The following is a 17,477-nucleotide window of genomic DNA, read 5'->3' on the forward strand; positions in this document are numbered from 1 at the left end:
ATGAACGGAAGCAGAAACAAGAAACTGCACATTCGGGCAAAACTGTGAGCCTTTATTTATTTATTTATTTATTTATTTATTTATCTTATTTTTATTTACGGTTCCGGGGTGTCTTCGTTGATTAGAGAACCAAGCGTCCACGAAAGATTTACCGCAACGGGTAAAACAATGGGTGCAAAAAGACTTTTTAGAATAAGCTTATCACACTAGGCGAGTAGCCTGACTTATTCCTACAACCTTGCAAGTGAAAAAGATCTTCACAACTATGTTGAAGAAAAGGAAGAAAAGGCAGAAAACACTAACGGTGTTGAAGCCTTAGATTGTCTTCTGGCTTTCTGTCCACAAATATCTGTTTCGTTTGCATGGTTTATTTGCAATTCATATATATGAAAAATTTCCAAAAATACATTACTTTTGAGAATTTGTTACAAGTCGTAATATCCCACAAGAATCTAAAAATAAACAAACGTAAGACAGGAAAACAGAGAACACACAAATAAAAAAGTTCCTGCCATAAGCCATTCAATTTGAATCATATCGAACACAAAACCTGTCTGCTGAAAAGCAGATACAACTTATGTAACGTTAAATCTTACACCACCAGTAAAACAATTCAAAGACGTACTTACTGGTTATTAGAGAATGAATCAACATTTCCATGATAAAATTTTAAAAACCTTCATGATTAATATATTATCTACTTTTCTATTTCAGGAATTTTAGAATCCACAAACAATTTGTTTGCACTCTTAGAGTCTTAGTAATCAAAGAAACGAAAGAAACATCAGTTCCCCACTCAATTCTCGTTCCCAATTTTTATATATTTTAATACCCTAGAAAATCTAAAATTCATAAATTGAATTTGACTTAATTTTTCCTTTAAAAAGGTAAACGTAAACAGCATGGAAGCTAGTATCAATTCCTCAAATTAAATGTACATCAGATAAATTCCCAGTCCTCCTCGCCAGAAAACAACGCACTATATGTCCGAGGCCTGAACGGAGACTGAGTGCCATAAAAATGCTGCGTTTTACGTTGAAACAGCTGTCCATTCGGATCGATGGCCCAAAGCTCATCCTCCGGTGTGACTGAGATCAGCTCAAAATTCCCAGGGACTTTCTTCCAGTAGTGTCCCAGACAGTTATCTTCACTGACCCCGTACCGACAAACGATATCACCGTTAGGGCAAGTGGCCCAAACCATGTGTTCACTGATAGCCAAGTCACGCACTCCTGTGCCTGGAACTACCTCCCAAGAGGTACCTATAGGAAAGCTTGGCGTGACATCACGACGAGCGTAAACATTGTTCCGATCGTCCACCGCCCACACAACGCGATCTGCGGGGCTTACGGCTACTTTAGCAAAACGGCATCCCGGCAGGGGATTGCCATCAACGGGGATCCAAACCTGAGTGACTGTTGGGTCTGAGGAGTCCTCCTTTCCTATCCGTAGAAATACATTCCCGGCGTCATCCACTGCCCAGGTGCTGAGCGCACCGCAGCTCAGGTGGTATACCTTGCCGACGCCGAATTGACGAAGCATCAAATCCACCCAGCCGAAGCCTTGTGGACACGCATCGGAAATTCCCGAACGTTGCACGACTTTGAAGTTGTGCGTGATGGCCCACAGGTTTGAGCCTGACGCCGAGATAAGTTTTAATACTTTGCCATGTGGTGGCTCGACAATAACCGGGCGACTTCCCGGCTGGAAACAGATCAGCTCTCCATTTGGTTGTAGAGCCCACACGTGACCCGTATCTCCTCTGTATGAGCCTGCGGACAGATAGGACCAAAACACAGACTGGGCGACACCTTGAGGTGTTAGAGGATCCCAGCGAGTTCCCAATAAATGGCCGTGTGAAGCCTGTATCGAGCCTCCACTCCCTAGCAACCAGACTCCTGCTTTTGGACTTGCCGTTAACAATTTGACGTCATCTCCGCGTAGAACCCAGGACCATAGCGCCTCCAGTAGGCTGCGGTTTTGCATCAAATATTGACCGAGAGAGACCTGGTACCATGTATCCCCAGTTGGATTGTCGCGTGTGACGTTAGTAAACCAAAGAGAACCCTTCATATCCACAATCCACGCAACTCCCTCAATTCCAAGGCAAATCCACTTTGCAGAAACATCTGTAAGAAAAAAAAACACTTGAGAATAAAATCCACTGAGGTAGCTTTCAACTATAAACAACAACAACAACGTTCACCTGCCTTCCTTTTCAATTCGTATACGTTTGCTATAGCACACGTAAATGTTATATTACAGCCCCGTCAGCTCCGAGATTAAATAAATTTTATTGATTGATTGTTGCTGACAATTATAATTAGGGCCTCGTACATAAATCTAAAATGGTACAGCGCCTCTCTCTACTTAGGCCCACAAAGTAAAATTTGTTCTCTCAGAACAGTGCAAATGAACGGTGTTCGGCGAGAGATGGTATAAGTGTTAAAATCCAAATACCAAAAAGGCTTATAAAGAAAGTAATTTTGATAGTTATTAGACAGAGATCACTGCTCCCTAACATGAAACTCCTTTGAACTTTTAACATACCTGGAAGAGTCTCCCAGTTCTCTTTCTCTCCTGGCCTTGAAGAGTTCGAATCTGCGAGAATTAAAGCAAAACGTAAGCGCCAGCAATTGTAAAATCACTAGTGCTAAAGCCGGTTTACAAGTTTTTGGTGTATCAAAAAACATGGAGGTGCAAGTGTGTTTTCTTCGCAAGTAGCCACTCTGACATCTTGAAACCGGTCAACATCCCGCATTTAAAACGCTGTTAGGTGGCGGCGGTATTATGCGTTTCATACCCGAGGATCTAACATGACAGTGCAACCCCGCCTTACTACGAACAGTTGATTATTGTGGCAAATACGTTTTGGTCCGAACAAAAGCTTGGTCATTTCTTTATCGGAAAATCAAATTTCTGCCAACCTAAATGACAAAAAGCGGGCGGACGGAAGGACATAAATATTAAGGAAGTAGTAACCGAAAATAAACAGTCCGGATGATTAAGATTAGAAAAGGTTTGGGATGAAAGTGAAAAATTAATCATGTAGAATTAATCATGAATCATGTAGCTCCTTTATTTATAAAGAAAAAAAAAAAAAAAAAAAACAAGAAAACTTGAAAAAAACAGAGAGGAGAGTTTGTATAGGAATACGAATGCTACACTTCACGGTACCTTTGTACACGTGGATGCAGTTTGTCCTGTCCAAAAACCAAGCCAACCCGTTAAAACATGAGACCTGCATAAATCTAGTGTCCGTTCGTATAGTCCGCCATCCCTTCCCTGTTGGGCGATCCCTGGAAACGTCTGTTCTCACGAAAACATCGCCATTCAACTAAAAAAGAAAAGAAAGCAGGTCACGTAATTGTTACAAATTGTTTCATTTCTTATTTTTAACTGAAGTCTCACTGATATTTTGAACCAATTGCAAAGTTGAATAAATACATTCTATTGCCAACTTATGGTGCCATGGAAAGTGAAGGCGGGTTTTTTTGTTTGTTTGTTTGTTTGTTTGTTTTTGTTTGTTTGTTAAAGCGCCTAGAGCAGACCTGGATAGGCGCTATAAAAATGTTTTTTATTATTATTATTATTTGTTTGTTTGATGTGTACCGAGCCAAAATACAAGTTCATATCGGTAAGAAGAAAACGCTAAAAGTGTTAATAATAAAGTAATTAAAGGGACTGCGTCACCGATTTAAGCCAAATTTAGACATAAGAAAATGACCACAAAAATGAGTGAATTATAAAAATTATCGCTACATGAGTATTAGACTAAACAGATTTTGATGCTAATCTTGTTTGTTTGTAACTTTAAATTTTAACGCCCGGGAGACATATTTGTTTGTAATGAAGCTATGCTTGTTATTTAGATACGTAGCCGGAAGTATATTCGTCGCTAACATTAAGTTTCAGAGCGAGTATTTGCAAAACGTAATAAAATAGACTCCTCCGCGAAATATCGGCCTTGAGAGATCTACCCTGCGAGCAGAAAGAGAACTCCACTCGCGGGAGGGGGAGGGTAAGAGAGATCTCGCTATAAATGTAAATCGCGCTGAGATCTAAGCAAGCATTCAACAATGACTTACCTTTATTCCCCAAAGCGCTGTCCCCTCAAGAGCCACGTAACGCATGTCCTTTTCGACTGGCTGCCATTTCTTCCCCGTTAAATGATTGGCGTTTATCCCAGTCCGAGCGTTCGCGTAATTTTTACGATCAATACTCCAAATCACGTCACCGGTGTTATTGACAGCTATCATTCTCGCTGAGCCACTGAGCTGAGTCCATGTGACAACAGAAAAATGAGTAGGGCAGTAATAGATGTGATCGTAAGTTGTCACGCACCAAATATGCGTGTCAGAAACAGCCACAAACTGCACGTACCCCTGTCCCGGTGGGGAATAATCTGCCCAACTGTCCGCGAGTAGACGTAGGCCTTGCTTGGTGGAACCAGGGGACCTTGGTAGAGAGGAGCCGGAGCTGGTGGACGAAAAGGACCCTTCAAGAGGAGGCACATCCTCGTGGTTTACTATCTCAAGGTCGCTCATGGTTCTTCTTGAGGGAGTCCGGGGCCACGAGGCAGTATCGCTGAGTTCTTCAGCACCCTCCGAATCCAGGGACACAGGAGGAGTGCCCTCGGAGTCTGTCGGGCCGTCACTACTTGCTTTCGAGGATGACGATGATCCAAGTCCAGTTAGCTTACTGGGCCGGTGTTTAGAGCGATGCGATTTCTCAACCGAAACGTCCGAGAAAGTTGCGTCGGAGATGTTTACCGGTGTGTTGGAGTAAATATCTGGCAAGTAGTCGGATGTGTGTGACTCATCCGGGCCGAGCGTCACATCGTCTACGCTAAGGTCGTCTTCCATTAACGTACTTGTCGAGAGAGACACAGAATCCATACACAAACTGTTGTCAGCTGATAACGTGTCCTCAGACACATTGGTAGAAACGGGCAATACACTTAGTCCGTCGGTCTTATCCAACGTTGCGTGACGTTCTGGAGAATTACCGAATTCTGCCTCCGTCACGCAAGTCGCGCAACCGTCCGGAGAAGTCACGCTTTGTTCTTGTTTACTCGAATTTTCATGTGTCACACATGTGGCACAACTGACGTCATGGTGGACCCCGTGTTTTTCCTGCGTGCCTTCTGGAGTAACGTGAACAACCATCAAATGAGGCTGCGAAGAAGCCTCCTCTCCCTCCCCCTCTGAGTCCAGGTTATGTCCAGAAGATGTTCTGCTTCGGTCAGCAGAGTCGAAATCGGAAGAGATGTCGGAAAGTCTTTTTGACGAGGGATCAGAAATATCAGGGAGTTCGCTTGGCGCATCACTTGTGGCTAGTTGATCTTTCGTATCATCTTGCAACTCTGACGCCGACTTGTGTGCAGTATCTGCAACTGGAAAAATATCTTGGATGATCAAGAAAGAAAATGGAATTAAGAGTCTAGAGTGAAACTTCTCGAAGGAAAACGTCACGACCGAAATGTTATAAAAGTCTTAAGCTAGAATTTGTATTTGATACCTTTCAAAGTTACGCGGGTAGACAAATTAATAATCGACGTAAAGAGAATGAGGAAAAGCATCAGTTTTGATCTAATCAAACCGAAGTATTGTAATTATTATATTACACAAAAAGCACAAAACTAAGTAATGATAGCTTATAATAGTGACGTCAGCAGATTATGTTGTGGCCCATGAAATACGCAAGAATCCTAACTGGCAAAAATCTGACTACAGTCCAACCTCTATTAAGCGGCCACCTACTAAGCGGCCACCCTCCATTAGCGGCCAATTTTAAAAGTCCCGATTTATTTGTCAGTAAACTGCTGTATTTAATACCTCTATTCAACGGCCACCTCTATTAAGCGGCCACGACCACCTTTTTGCTGCCGCAAGAGTATTATTTATATGGTTTTTTACCTCCATTAAGCGGCCAGCAAATTCTCTTTTCAAGCAAAATGGTGACAGATGATATTTATCGTCCGTGAAATATCTTGAGCTAATTTTTTTTTCACATACTAACTGTTGACGCAAAAAGGCCTAAGAAACTTGTCAACGATTTTTTGCATATTTTACTGTACATTATCACCCCAAGGAAAAACTGTACATTTCAACTACATGCCCTCTATGTTAGAGCTCGAACTATGCATGGGCGGGAAATGCACTCGATGTTTTGTTACAATGTATTTCGCATTTATCTTTATAAATGTTCACTTTGTAAAAGCATTTTAATATATAGAGTAGATAAAATTTTGCCAAGTTACTGCCATTCCTAACCCATTTATATTGTACCTTTATTAAGCCGCAAACCTCTATTAAAGGGACCGTGTCACGCCGTGTCCGGCGGAACAGTTTTCAAAGTTAATCTTGTCTGCTTGTAACTTTAATTTATGACGCCCGGGAGACACATTTAGCTGCAAGGAAGCTATGGTTTTGTCATTTAGTATCAAATAATTAATTTCTTTGCAAACATTTAGTTTCATAGCAAATATTTGGCAAAATTTAACAACATAAGATTAACTTAGCCGTGACATAGTCCCTTTAAGCGGCCACTTTTTAACGTCCTGAGGGTGGCCGCTTAATAGAGGTCAGACTGTAGTTGGTTTATCTACAAAACGTTGCCGAGAAGTTGATGGCGTGACTACCGAGAATGGAATCCGATTTGTGGTCACCACTGACAGGAAGGCTTCATCCCAGGAACTCCAGATTAGAAGGTGAAAGCGCCCTAACCACTCGGCCACCCTACACCCCTATAACCCCCCCCCCCCCCACACACACACACACACACACACACACCCCTCCGTTACTTGAACTGACTTGAATTAAACTCGACTGATAAACCTACCTTTGTTAGCTTTCTTTTTTGATTTCTTGGTTTTTCGGAACACAATCTCCCCAAAATCTTGATGCCTTATCTCCTGGTACTTCTTGAATGGGTCAGATTCATTGACAGTTCCTGTGTTGACTGTTATGGAAGAGTCAGTTGTCTCACTCGGGGCAGGCTCACTGGTCTTTTCCTGAAAAAAAAAGTAAAATAAAATGAGATTGGATCCCCTCTCATAGACTACTAAACGTAACCGCCTTTTTCTTTCCACTCGTTTACAGCCTTCCAGCTAATAACACGACAAAACTGACCAATCAGTGTCAACGAACCAGACTTATAAAATAATCGACTGACAAACAACGTTTCACTCAGTGAAGATGAATTCCGTTCAGCTTCCAAAAAGGCAGTTACCAACAACATTTCTATGTAGAACTAGTCTCATCCAGACGATATCACACTTTACCGTACCCAAATTCGCAAGTAGCCAATCAGAAGCGCGATCTACTGTCCTGATATCGTATGATATCAAGTCACTGACCTGATATGCCACCATATCATGGTCACTTTAAAGTAAAGTAGTGTTACTGTACGATGATTTGAAAAGAGGTTTTACCAATAAAACAGAACTTCGTAAATTAAATTTAGCTGTGTTTAGCTGTCGTAAAAAAGAGAAAAACTTTCCCGCCAAAACTAAAATTGAGCGCGCTCGCCAATTGCGCGATGCTTGCCGACGAGTACTGAAACATTCAGACTAAAACAATGGAGTCGGAGTTTCCAAATTTTTCGCTAAATTTGGATTTTGAAAATGTAGAGAATGAAACTCCAAACGAACGAGTAAAACAATGTGAGAAGAGAACTTGAAGTGTTGAAGACCAAAAAAAGTATCAATACAAGCAGGTCAATACATTTAAAACTACGTACCTGGCAAGCATGGCTTCAACAGAGCGAATAATATCACCGGATGTTTGGCTGAATTTGGGTACGGTAAATACCTAATCGCACCTTTTTGGTACGCTTTGGCGGCATATCAGGCTCGTTTGGTCTCGCCATGGGTATTTTGGCTCGACTGCGTCTCGCCAAAATACGAACCATGGCTCGACTAAACTCGCCTGATATGCCGCCGAAGCGTACCAAAAAGGTACGATTAGGAATAAATACGAACTACCGGTACCATTTGCTATGTTATAATTCAAGTAAAGGCCCCAAAACGCGTCATCTGGCATTGTTATGTTGTCGTTATTAAAAGCATCTCCTACACGCAACGTTTAACATCCCTGGTTCACGCAAAGACGAGGCAACAAGCACAAACATAACACACAAACGAGGAAACATTGCTGTCAAAACACTGTTGTGAAACACTCTAAACTTTTTCACCTTTGTGGGCACACCGAGAATCTGTTAAAGAAGGAAATTTTGTTTCGGGAAAACAAAAAAAAGGGTTTCAAATTTTCAGCTAAGTGCAAACCTTTTTGGTGGTTTCTGCTTCTGGCTTGGCCTCCCTATTTTTGCCAACAGTTGGTTCATGTTGCTTGGCATTATCCTCTTCGTCACTCTTGTAGCTGCGCTCCAGAAGTGCAACAACATCCAACAGAGGATTGGCTAGTTTAGGAATCAAAGACAACTTCATCAACAGCCTCTCCCCTCCCCTCTGCAAAATATAGATCTCATGGCCAGACGTGCTGACGTCCACAATGTCGCCCATGTTGTCATGGTAACCAACTAAGGCGCAGGGAGACGTGTCGAGAACCCACAGGCGGGAGACATCCCAGGTAACAAAGAACTGTCCATGGTAGAGTCTCAGAGGGCCGAACTGTGCTTGGTAGTCCGTGGGAAGACTTGTTAAACAAGGTGGAGGGGGGTTCAGTATCGTAATACCCGGTGGATTTTCATTGGTCAAGCCCTTGTACATGAGCGTAGCAGAGACCTTGCCATTGATATCAGCAGTCCATAAGCGAAGGCCCGGCCGAGAGGTGTAAATGTCTGGTGACTTTTTCAATTTGTCTTCTGATGTCCCTCTTGTTGGTGGGTAAAACAAGGCACCAAATTGCCCAGGACTAAAGAACAAGATTACAAAATAAAAAAATTAATTGACTATTTCAGACCCAAAAATGATCAATAGCTAATTTCTTCTAAACAAAATAATATAACGTGAAAATGACAGGTGAACTTAATTCGTCAAGTTTACTATTTGATACAGGTATTCTTTACACTTAGTCTAACTGAAGGTGCGACAGTCGATATTGAATAAGCCCTTTGCAATACATGTAAACTGTGATATGGCCTTGCCTAAAGAGAGCGCAATGTAATGAGAAAGAGATCACTAATGTCTTAGGGATTTTGCCATTCAACATGTCAAATCCTTTTAATTACTCAACTTTCAAAATGCCATAAAAACCTTTTTAGGGATGTAGCTAAGAAAACAATAAGCCGGCTCATCAACAAGCCCAGCTGGCTTTTCTGGCCTTGGCAGCTTTAAAAGTTTACCCAAGCCTTTGTTTTCATGTGAAATTTCAGCCGGATTTAAGTTCTATTTCAGCCGGTTAAATTAGCCGGCAGCCGGCCCTTAGCGACATCCCTGAAATTAACTCTCAATTAAGATCAATGTCTTTATCCCTTTCTGGTATACAGTTTGTTCCACTTCACTCACTTGAACCATTTTGTTATGATTTTCACCTGACCGAGCTCTGCATAGAGCCTACGCACTTGGTACAGTATGCACAGGTACAGTATACGAGACTGTCGTAATGGTAAGTTTAAATTTTATACATTATACTACACTATTCACTGCCAATCTATTTTTCAATGCAATAATCACCTTTTCCTTTCCTTCTGTCCAACTTGAGTAACTTTCTCATTATGAAAGTCCCAGAGAATAGTTCTTTTCTCGGAGGAAATCAACAGAGCTTCCCATGAATAAGACAGCTGAACAACTGGAGATGTCTCTTGCAACATCATGGCTGTCTGGGTCAGCCCCTTAAAGTAAAAAAAAAAAAAATGAACTTTCACCTGTAACTTTAATACAAATCAACTGACTTAAGTTTACCAAAGAGAGAAGGGCCTTGCTTATACTTGGCTCAGGTGCATATGATGCCCAACTGCTAAACATCTAAAAAAAACCTTTTAAGGTGAATCCCCTGAGCACCATCAGGAAGAAAGTGTTTGATAATTATTAAAAACACAAGAACAATGACAACAGTTCAATTCCAAAGGAATGTGGATCTACAATCAAATGTGCCAACTACTATTATTTACTCAAGTTTCTCACCAGTCTTAGTACTCATTTCTGTACTGAGCAGTCAACTCTCGCCTTGCGAACACCTCGCTCAGGACACCCTGTTATTATGGATCTCCAGAAGTTAAAGTTCTGGCGAATAGGAATTACTGAAAATAGCTTTTGCTATTGTGCCCTTCTTCTATTAATTTACTGCTATAGACACCAAATCGTGGTCCAGAAGGTGTCCATTATTACAGGAAGTTGACTGCAATTTAAATTCACTACCTCTTGGAACTTTATAACGGTGACGTAAACTGTGCCCAACACATCCCCACTGTAGAGCAGTTCACCATCAGGAGACCACTCCAGGCAGGTCACTGGACTGTTATGTGCTCCACTGATATGCATGTGCTGAGGCTGTGAAAGACAAATAAATTATGTATCTTTATTTTACTTTAATTACCACTAGTTACACAGTGTTTTCTTGTGCAACTGGAAGGGCTGTAATTGCTAAGTACATGTATATATAGTCAGAGCTGTCTGGCACTCTTACTAGTATTAAAGTATAACAAACTTTAAAAAAAATACATGACTGTTTAGAAGCGCCTCCCGTAATGTTCATACAAAAACTTCTTTAAATTTTTAATACCGGTACTATGTAATTGATTAGAACATTTATTTTTACAGCAAGGAGCCCAAAAGTGTGAACACTTTTAATTTATTCACATTCAGGAGTCAACTGGAAGCTGTCCTCAGCTTCTGATTGGATAATGATTACATGAAAGAATGTGAATTAATTAAAATACCGGTAGGTCTCACTTTTGGGCACCTTGCTGTAACAGGTAATAAAAATTGATCTGAAGAGAAAAAAAAACCATATTCATCTATTAAATGATTAATTTTATTAGCTGGTCATGGAGAATTATTCAACCCAGTACCTTGCCAAATCCTTGTGATGCCAGCACAAAGGTAAAGATGGTAATCAAACCACTATTGAAGCCTACAGCTGTGTAACTGTGAGCAGGTAAAAGCCGTATACACTTAGCTTGTTCATGAGTGACCTGAAGAATCATAATAAAAAAACAATAAAAAACACAGTTACCTTATTACAATAGGAAATTAACGATGCATGTTATTAACGCGAATTTCAAAAATTCACGTTTAATTTTATGTACCACTCACACTATTTTACAGCATTGTTATTTTGAGACACCTTTATTTCCAGCAACGTTACATGTAATCTACCTCTCCGTCAAAGTCAGTCGACACATCGTCATTCGATATTGATTTTAAAATGTTTTTAGTTTCGTAAAATTTGCTATATTCAAGGGTATAAATGCAAAACAACTCTGCCTCACTCCTCCTTTCTTGTGCTAAACATCCATCAAGTTTCTGTCTTTCTATTTACTGGTATTCTGTTGTTGGATGTTGTTTGTCTCGTGAAAAGCGCATTTTGCATAAAGCATCAAATTAGCGTGTATCACACAGAAATTTCATGTTAATTACAGTGTGTAAATGCATGTAAACATAACTTTTCGAAGATTCGCATTAATTTTGTTCGCGTTGTTAATTTTAAAATGTTTTGTTATATTCCTATAAATAGGTAACTTAAAATCAAAACAAAAAAAACTCCCCAGATGTATATTTAAAGACTGTCAGCAAAAACAATAATATCCTGATCAATTAATATCAAGTTTAAACTGTCAAAAAAAAAAAAAAATGTGGAACAAACCTCTGATGGCAGCCTTGACAGTCTCTTACAAGTCCGATCATACAGGAAAATGATTCCTAAATTTGTCCCAAGCACAATAGCATCAAATGACACATCCAGGCAGGTGTATTCGATTGTCAAGGATTTGTCCTGGGTCCTTTCTCTCAATGTGTGAAATAGATTCTTTACTCCATGTTCTCTGGTTCTTTCCCATACATGGCCCATTAAGTTTTTGGGTCCAAACTGTACCTTGTGTGGCAGAGAGCCTAGGAGGTCACTCAGAGGCTCTAATTCTGCCAAAACAGTGTCTCTTCCAATAAGGAAATCTGTAAAAAGAATATTGGAACCTTTCTTTAACATTTGAGCAATAATGGAATAATAATTATGAAAGGAAATGAATTAGGTAATGTGAAATAACTATTAATGTCCCTGTTTAGTAATTGTGTACCCTGACAGCTTGTTTTGATATTTCATTTAAAACCAAATAATTAAAAAAATAATTATAAAATAATTGCAGCCCATATTAATTGAACAAATAGAGAAAAGACACACACATGTTCGGCATAATGTGGGGGAACACATCCCTGCAGCTGGCATGAGAAGCAACTTTGAGTTGCGTGACCTTTAAAGCCTCACTTATCTTCAGCACTACCCCCCACTGGAAACAGACAAGAGTATTAGCAGGCCAATGTTATATGTGCCCTCAAATACAGTGACCTAATAAAGCCTCACTTATCTCCAGTGCATACTGATACATGTATAGCACACCATTGAAGTGAAGTGCTTTTACATTGAATCATAATGCTTTTATAGCTAGACATGGCTATGGTGTAAGCAATACAAAACTGCCATCTTGCAGATCATGCTGTGACAAGACTAGACAGTCTTGTGCAATATGTGAGGCAATAAGCTAGTTCAAGGGTCTCAACTAGACCCAGCAGAAAAACAAAGACATCATGTAAATTTGTTGCCTAATAAAATTATGTACTAACATAGTTGAATACAGTAAATAATAAATAATAAAAGAATCAAAATAATAAAAAACTGATAAGAGATTTGCATGTCATGCTCCATTAACTGCCTTTTACTGCTTGTGCTGTAAAACTTTCTTTAAAAAAAAACCCCACGAAAAACAACTTTTGAAAAATTTTCAGATATACTGCAAGCTACAAATACAAAAAATTATCTTAATGAATACAAAGTAAATTTATAATAGAAAACGATAAACAGTTAAGATGTTACAAAGTGACAGGTACTGTCTGGTACTGTCTGGACAGTAATTACTCACAGTGTGAGCTTTAGACCGTTACTAATAAAACAAAAAGTTGACGTATACATTTCTTTTTTTTTTTTGTATTTGTAGCTGGGGTATTTTAATACATGTAACATTATAACCCTAGATTTTAAATTCCTAAGGGACCGGTCTTTTTTTTTTTAGGGGGGGGGGGAAAAAATTTTTTGTAAATATAAAAATTTTTTTTACCCCCCCCCCCCCCCTTTTATATTAGTCTTTCTTTTTTTTTTTTTTTTTTTTTCCCCCCCCCCCCCCCTCTTTTTTTTTTTTTTTTTTTTTTTTTTTTTTTTTTTTTTTTTTTTTTATTTTTTTTTTTTTTTTTTATTTTTTTTTTTTTTTATCCCCCCCCCCCCCCCCCCCCCCCCCCCCTAATAAACTGAAAATTGCATGAGTCAATGCTAACAAATGTCTTTCAGGAGCTGTTTTCATGCTTTTTAAAATTTTAGTTATTTTACTATTGCTAACAAGGAAATAATATGGATTCCGAAATAACCTAACGGTAAATCAAGCAAAACCAGGCTGCATGCAAATTCCACCACTACCACTTATAAATGATGACCGCATGGTCGAAAACATAAGTATTTGTTTTAAGGTTACACAATACCTTCAGAGGGCTACTTTTGTCGAAAAATTTTTTTTGGACCGAAATCAAAGCTTTAAGTTATGAATCTAACATTTTCCCAAAAATGAGAGTAAAATCTTAAAACGCATGCGAGTAATTAATTTTTGAAAGAAAGGTGTTTAGAATAAAAGTTATACAATAATAAACAAAGTTAGCTGTCATAATCCTCATGGCGTGTTAACGTCCAGGTGACATTTTTGCGCGAAACAGCCTCTTCCCGGATATTTTTCTTTCAATTCTACAGTTCTTTACTTTTCTGACTACATGTAAGTATTAATATATAGTTTGTGGTAGTTTACAATTTTTTTTCCAAAGGGCACCTGCGAAGGTATTGTGTAACCTTAAACATTTAAATAACAAATTTTAGCCTTTATTACATGTTATTCAAAAAGTGATACCCTCTGATATGGGCAGAGTTTTCGTTCCTTATTCTAACTAATTTGCGTGAGTACTAATTTTTGCGATTTATCTCGATTTCAAAATAATCATGAAATTTATTATATGTACGCGCAAAAAAAAACGCATTGAACGAAATTTAAACACGCGAAATAATAAAAATTTTACCTTTAATTATTCTTTTGTTACTAATTTTCGTGCAAACTTAATTTCGTGAAAACTCTGCAGCCAAATTTCGCGAGTATAATTTTTGCGATTGCAAGAAAAATTAGATCAAAAGTGTATTAAATTTCGCGATTTTGTCAGTGTTTTTATGCAAATTATATGCAAATATGCAAAAAGAAATATGCAAAGTTGGACCCTGCAAACGTTCCAAACTTTGGTGACTGCACTAAAGAGGTTTTAGACGATTTATAAGTTGAAGAAAACAAGAATCAGAGGAAGGGTGCTAGTAAAAAAAAGCCAAAAAAATATTTTAAAGGGTAGATAGTTGCAGTTCCAAACAATGAATTTTTCTTATCAGGCCTTCTGACAGGGTGCGGGAAAAAAAAGAAAATTGTGCGGGTTTTGGGAGGCAAATTGTGCAGTAAAAACCGGCGATTGTGCGGGAATTGTGCGGGATTGCGCAATCGTGTAAAATAACAAATATTCGATCACCAGGCCCCCAAAAAAACCTGACATGGAGGAAATTCTGGTTCAATGAAAAGTGCAACTATTTTCCTATTAGCTTGCTTATTAAACATCAACCAAATTGCCATTTTGCTACAATTTTGGCCAAAGTTTGTATCAACAAAATCATGTTGCGTGACACGATCGACTAATTTAATTCAAAACCGTAATTCCTGGGCATAATTCTGCCTTGAAATAAAATGTTTCGATCATAACAAGCTACTTTATGAAAAATCCCAACGTTTTTGTATTTTCTTTGATATGTAGAGCGAATATTTTCTCGTTAAGGTTTAAAACCCTTCATGCCTGTAATTGTTGCAAAAACCACAACACTGAGACAAATGCAAATTCAATTGCATGCAGCTTAATTTAATTAGATAACATTTTAAATTTAAACTTAGAAATAAGAGCGTGAAATTTGTATTTCCTGAATAAAAACGTCCTTCACTTGAATAACAAAAATAAACCCGTTTCTTGACAAAAAGTTAATGATTTTCTGTCGCCCAAAGTTGCAGTGCTTTTGTTTGTCAATTCGCAAATCAGTGCGTTTGCCTTTGCGAAAATATCAAGTTCCGACAAATTGGTAGACATGTCAGTGCGGCGGTAAATTTCTTCGGTGTTTCGTCTTTGCTATCGGTTCAAATGTATATGTATATATTTAAAACTGAGCGAGGAAACAAACACGTTAGAGAGAAAAGCGATATTTTGTTTTGGAAGGAAACATCATATGGCAACACAATTAGGAAACACGGCGACACACTGCGTTATCTTCAAAAGCTATCGCGCCAACAAGAAAATATTTGCATTCACTACATTTTTGCCAAACACTCGAAGTTTGTCACGGAATGCAAAGATCTGATCTGACTGTGTTCTTTTTATCGATCTATAACTCACGTAAATATTTTGTCAAACCTCTGTGTGATTGGGCAGCGATCAATGGGAAAGGAATATATTTTTTTCACTTTGAATCACAAAGCATTCTCACAAAGCCATGTGGTGCTGTTAAACAGAGTATCTGATTCGTCATTTGCAAAACAATAATGCCGCAAATCGCCAATGAAAAATAAGATTAGACTGAGACGAGAGACTAGTGCCCAGGCTTGCCAGAGCTATGTAAATGCCTTGTTGTTTTTATATCCGCTCGAGCTGTTCAGTCGCCAAAAGCGGTGCATTTCTCGATTGTTTTGCGAGGTAAATAGCCTAAATATAGCCTTAAAAGCTTCTTTAAATCTTGTCAATCAATGGGAATACCGATTTAATTAGATTTTTAACAAAATCTTTCCATATTGTGCGGGATTTCGCGGATTTTCAGAAATTGTGCGGGATTGTGCGGCTTTGACCGAATTGTGCGGTCCCGCACCCGCGCACCCTGTCAGAAGGCCTGTCTTATTGTTTTGATAGTTAATACAGTATTAATTGTCGCGTTTTTAAATTTTGCGCATATTAAATTTACATGTATTTTGAAATCATGAAAATCGCGAAAATTAGTACTTGCGAAAATTAGTAAGAACTGTACATGTTTGGAACTGCAACTATCTACCTTTAAAGATATCTTTCTGTCTTGTTTTCGACTAGCACCCTTCCTCTGATTACTTTTTCAAGATTCTAAATTAGTTCAAAACCTTTTAATTAGTACATTCACTAAAGTTTCCGTTTGATGGCTCCTTGTAGTTACATTAAGCCAGACCTTTGTGTATTTCCGGTGGTTGATTCTAGTCTTTGACAACTGATCCATAAAACAGTCCGACAAAATTGCGAAATTTAGTACACTTCTCCTCTTATTTTTTTTTGCAATCGCGAAATTCAGCTCTCAAATTTTTGCAATAGTAATGTACCAGTCCAATCCAAAACTGCCCACCCCCCCCCCCTCCTCCAGCGCATACCCTAGGCATTTGAATTGAGGTAAGCTCCGTATACCTGGGAATTTGACGCAAGACTTCGTCTGCCAGGTCGGGCATTTGACCATAATGAAGAAACAAGAGTCAGCGGTCTCAAGCTAAAGGATTTGGTATTGCATTCATTTCCACATTATCCATCAGCCAAGGTTAGAGCTTAGTAGGACAATTAAGGAGCTATAAAATACAGAGGCACACTGAGTTGTTAGTGTGCTACTTCAAATAGAATTTAATCCTACTTTCTAGTTCTGATTTCAACTCCTCGACCTCACGGTAGAGAAGATTGCCTGGTAGCTTTTAAAATCTGTCCACAAATTGTAGACTTTATTATTTTCTTTTTTTATTTTACATTACAATGTAAGCTTATTATAAGTGATAAGTACACCAAGTTACTGCCAATGCAAAAACTGGATATCAAATAATTCAGTATGGTCATTTTATGATTGGCAGTGAGTCATGAGATGAGAGAGAACAAATAAAACTATAGAAACTGAAAGCCAATGGCGAAAAAATGAAGATATTATTCATTGCCTTCCAGAACATAATTTGAACACTCCCCAAAAATACTCTTGCCACTCACCTTGTGTTTTCTCCATTCCTACAATCCAGGCTATCCCATTTTACGCAGCATTTCAAGAAACCATTTCAGCCAACATGTGAGAATCAAAGTCCGTCATTTTAGCCTAAAAAGGTAATTGCAAATGCGTGCCCATTTACGATTTCGTCTTCCCAGGCGCCATGTTTACAAATAGTTCGTGAGCCCGCGGCGAGACTGAAAGCGTTCTCTCTACTGAGTCCCAGTCTCTCTCGGTAGCTCGGAATTATCATCCAGTGCTGCGCGCGCCAGTTTTGAT

The 17,477-nt window shown here is 39.0% G+C and overlaps 2 protein-coding genes across 4 annotated transcripts in view; both read right to left on the bottom strand.

The window, feature by feature from the left end:
- Positions 1 to 17,477, bottom strand: part of LOC144634244 (uncharacterized) — a 132,154-nt gene that overhangs the window by 58,269 nt on the left and 56,408 nt on the right. The gene's annotated exons all lie outside the window — the stretch shown is intronic.
- LOC144634173 (tectonin beta-propeller repeat-containing protein 2-like) lies at positions 392 to 17,354 on the bottom strand. 3 transcript variants are annotated; one of them, XM_078493067.1, is made up of 11 exons: positions 17,204 to 17,354; positions 11,769 to 12,073; positions 10,975 to 11,097; positions 10,322 to 10,453; positions 9,638 to 9,795; positions 8,288 to 8,876; positions 6,844 to 7,015; positions 4,089 to 5,389; positions 3,178 to 3,337; positions 2,551 to 2,601; positions 392 to 2,129 (listed from the first exon to the last, which is right to left on the bottom strand). In XM_078493067.1, the coding sequence occupies exons 1-11, from the start codon at positions 17,217 to 17,219 to the stop codon at positions 940 to 942; spliced, it is 4,197 nt and encodes a 1,398-aa protein (XP_078349193.1). In that variant the 5' UTR covers positions 17,220 to 17,354; the 3' UTR covers positions 392 to 939. The 3 variants fall into 3 exon arrangements, with proteins under 3 accessions (XP_078349193.1, XP_078349192.1, XP_078349191.1); XM_078493066.1 differs by having other exon boundaries at positions 4,089 to 5,395; XM_078493065.1 differs by having other exon boundaries at positions 6,832 to 7,015.

Source organism: Oculina patagonica, chromosome 13 (assembly GCF_052425735.1).
Source record: "Oculina patagonica isolate OP01 chromosome 13, crgOcupat, whole genome shotgun sequence".
Taxonomy (NCBI): domain Eukaryota; kingdom Metazoa; phylum Cnidaria; class Anthozoa; order Scleractinia; family Oculinidae; genus Oculina; species Oculina patagonica.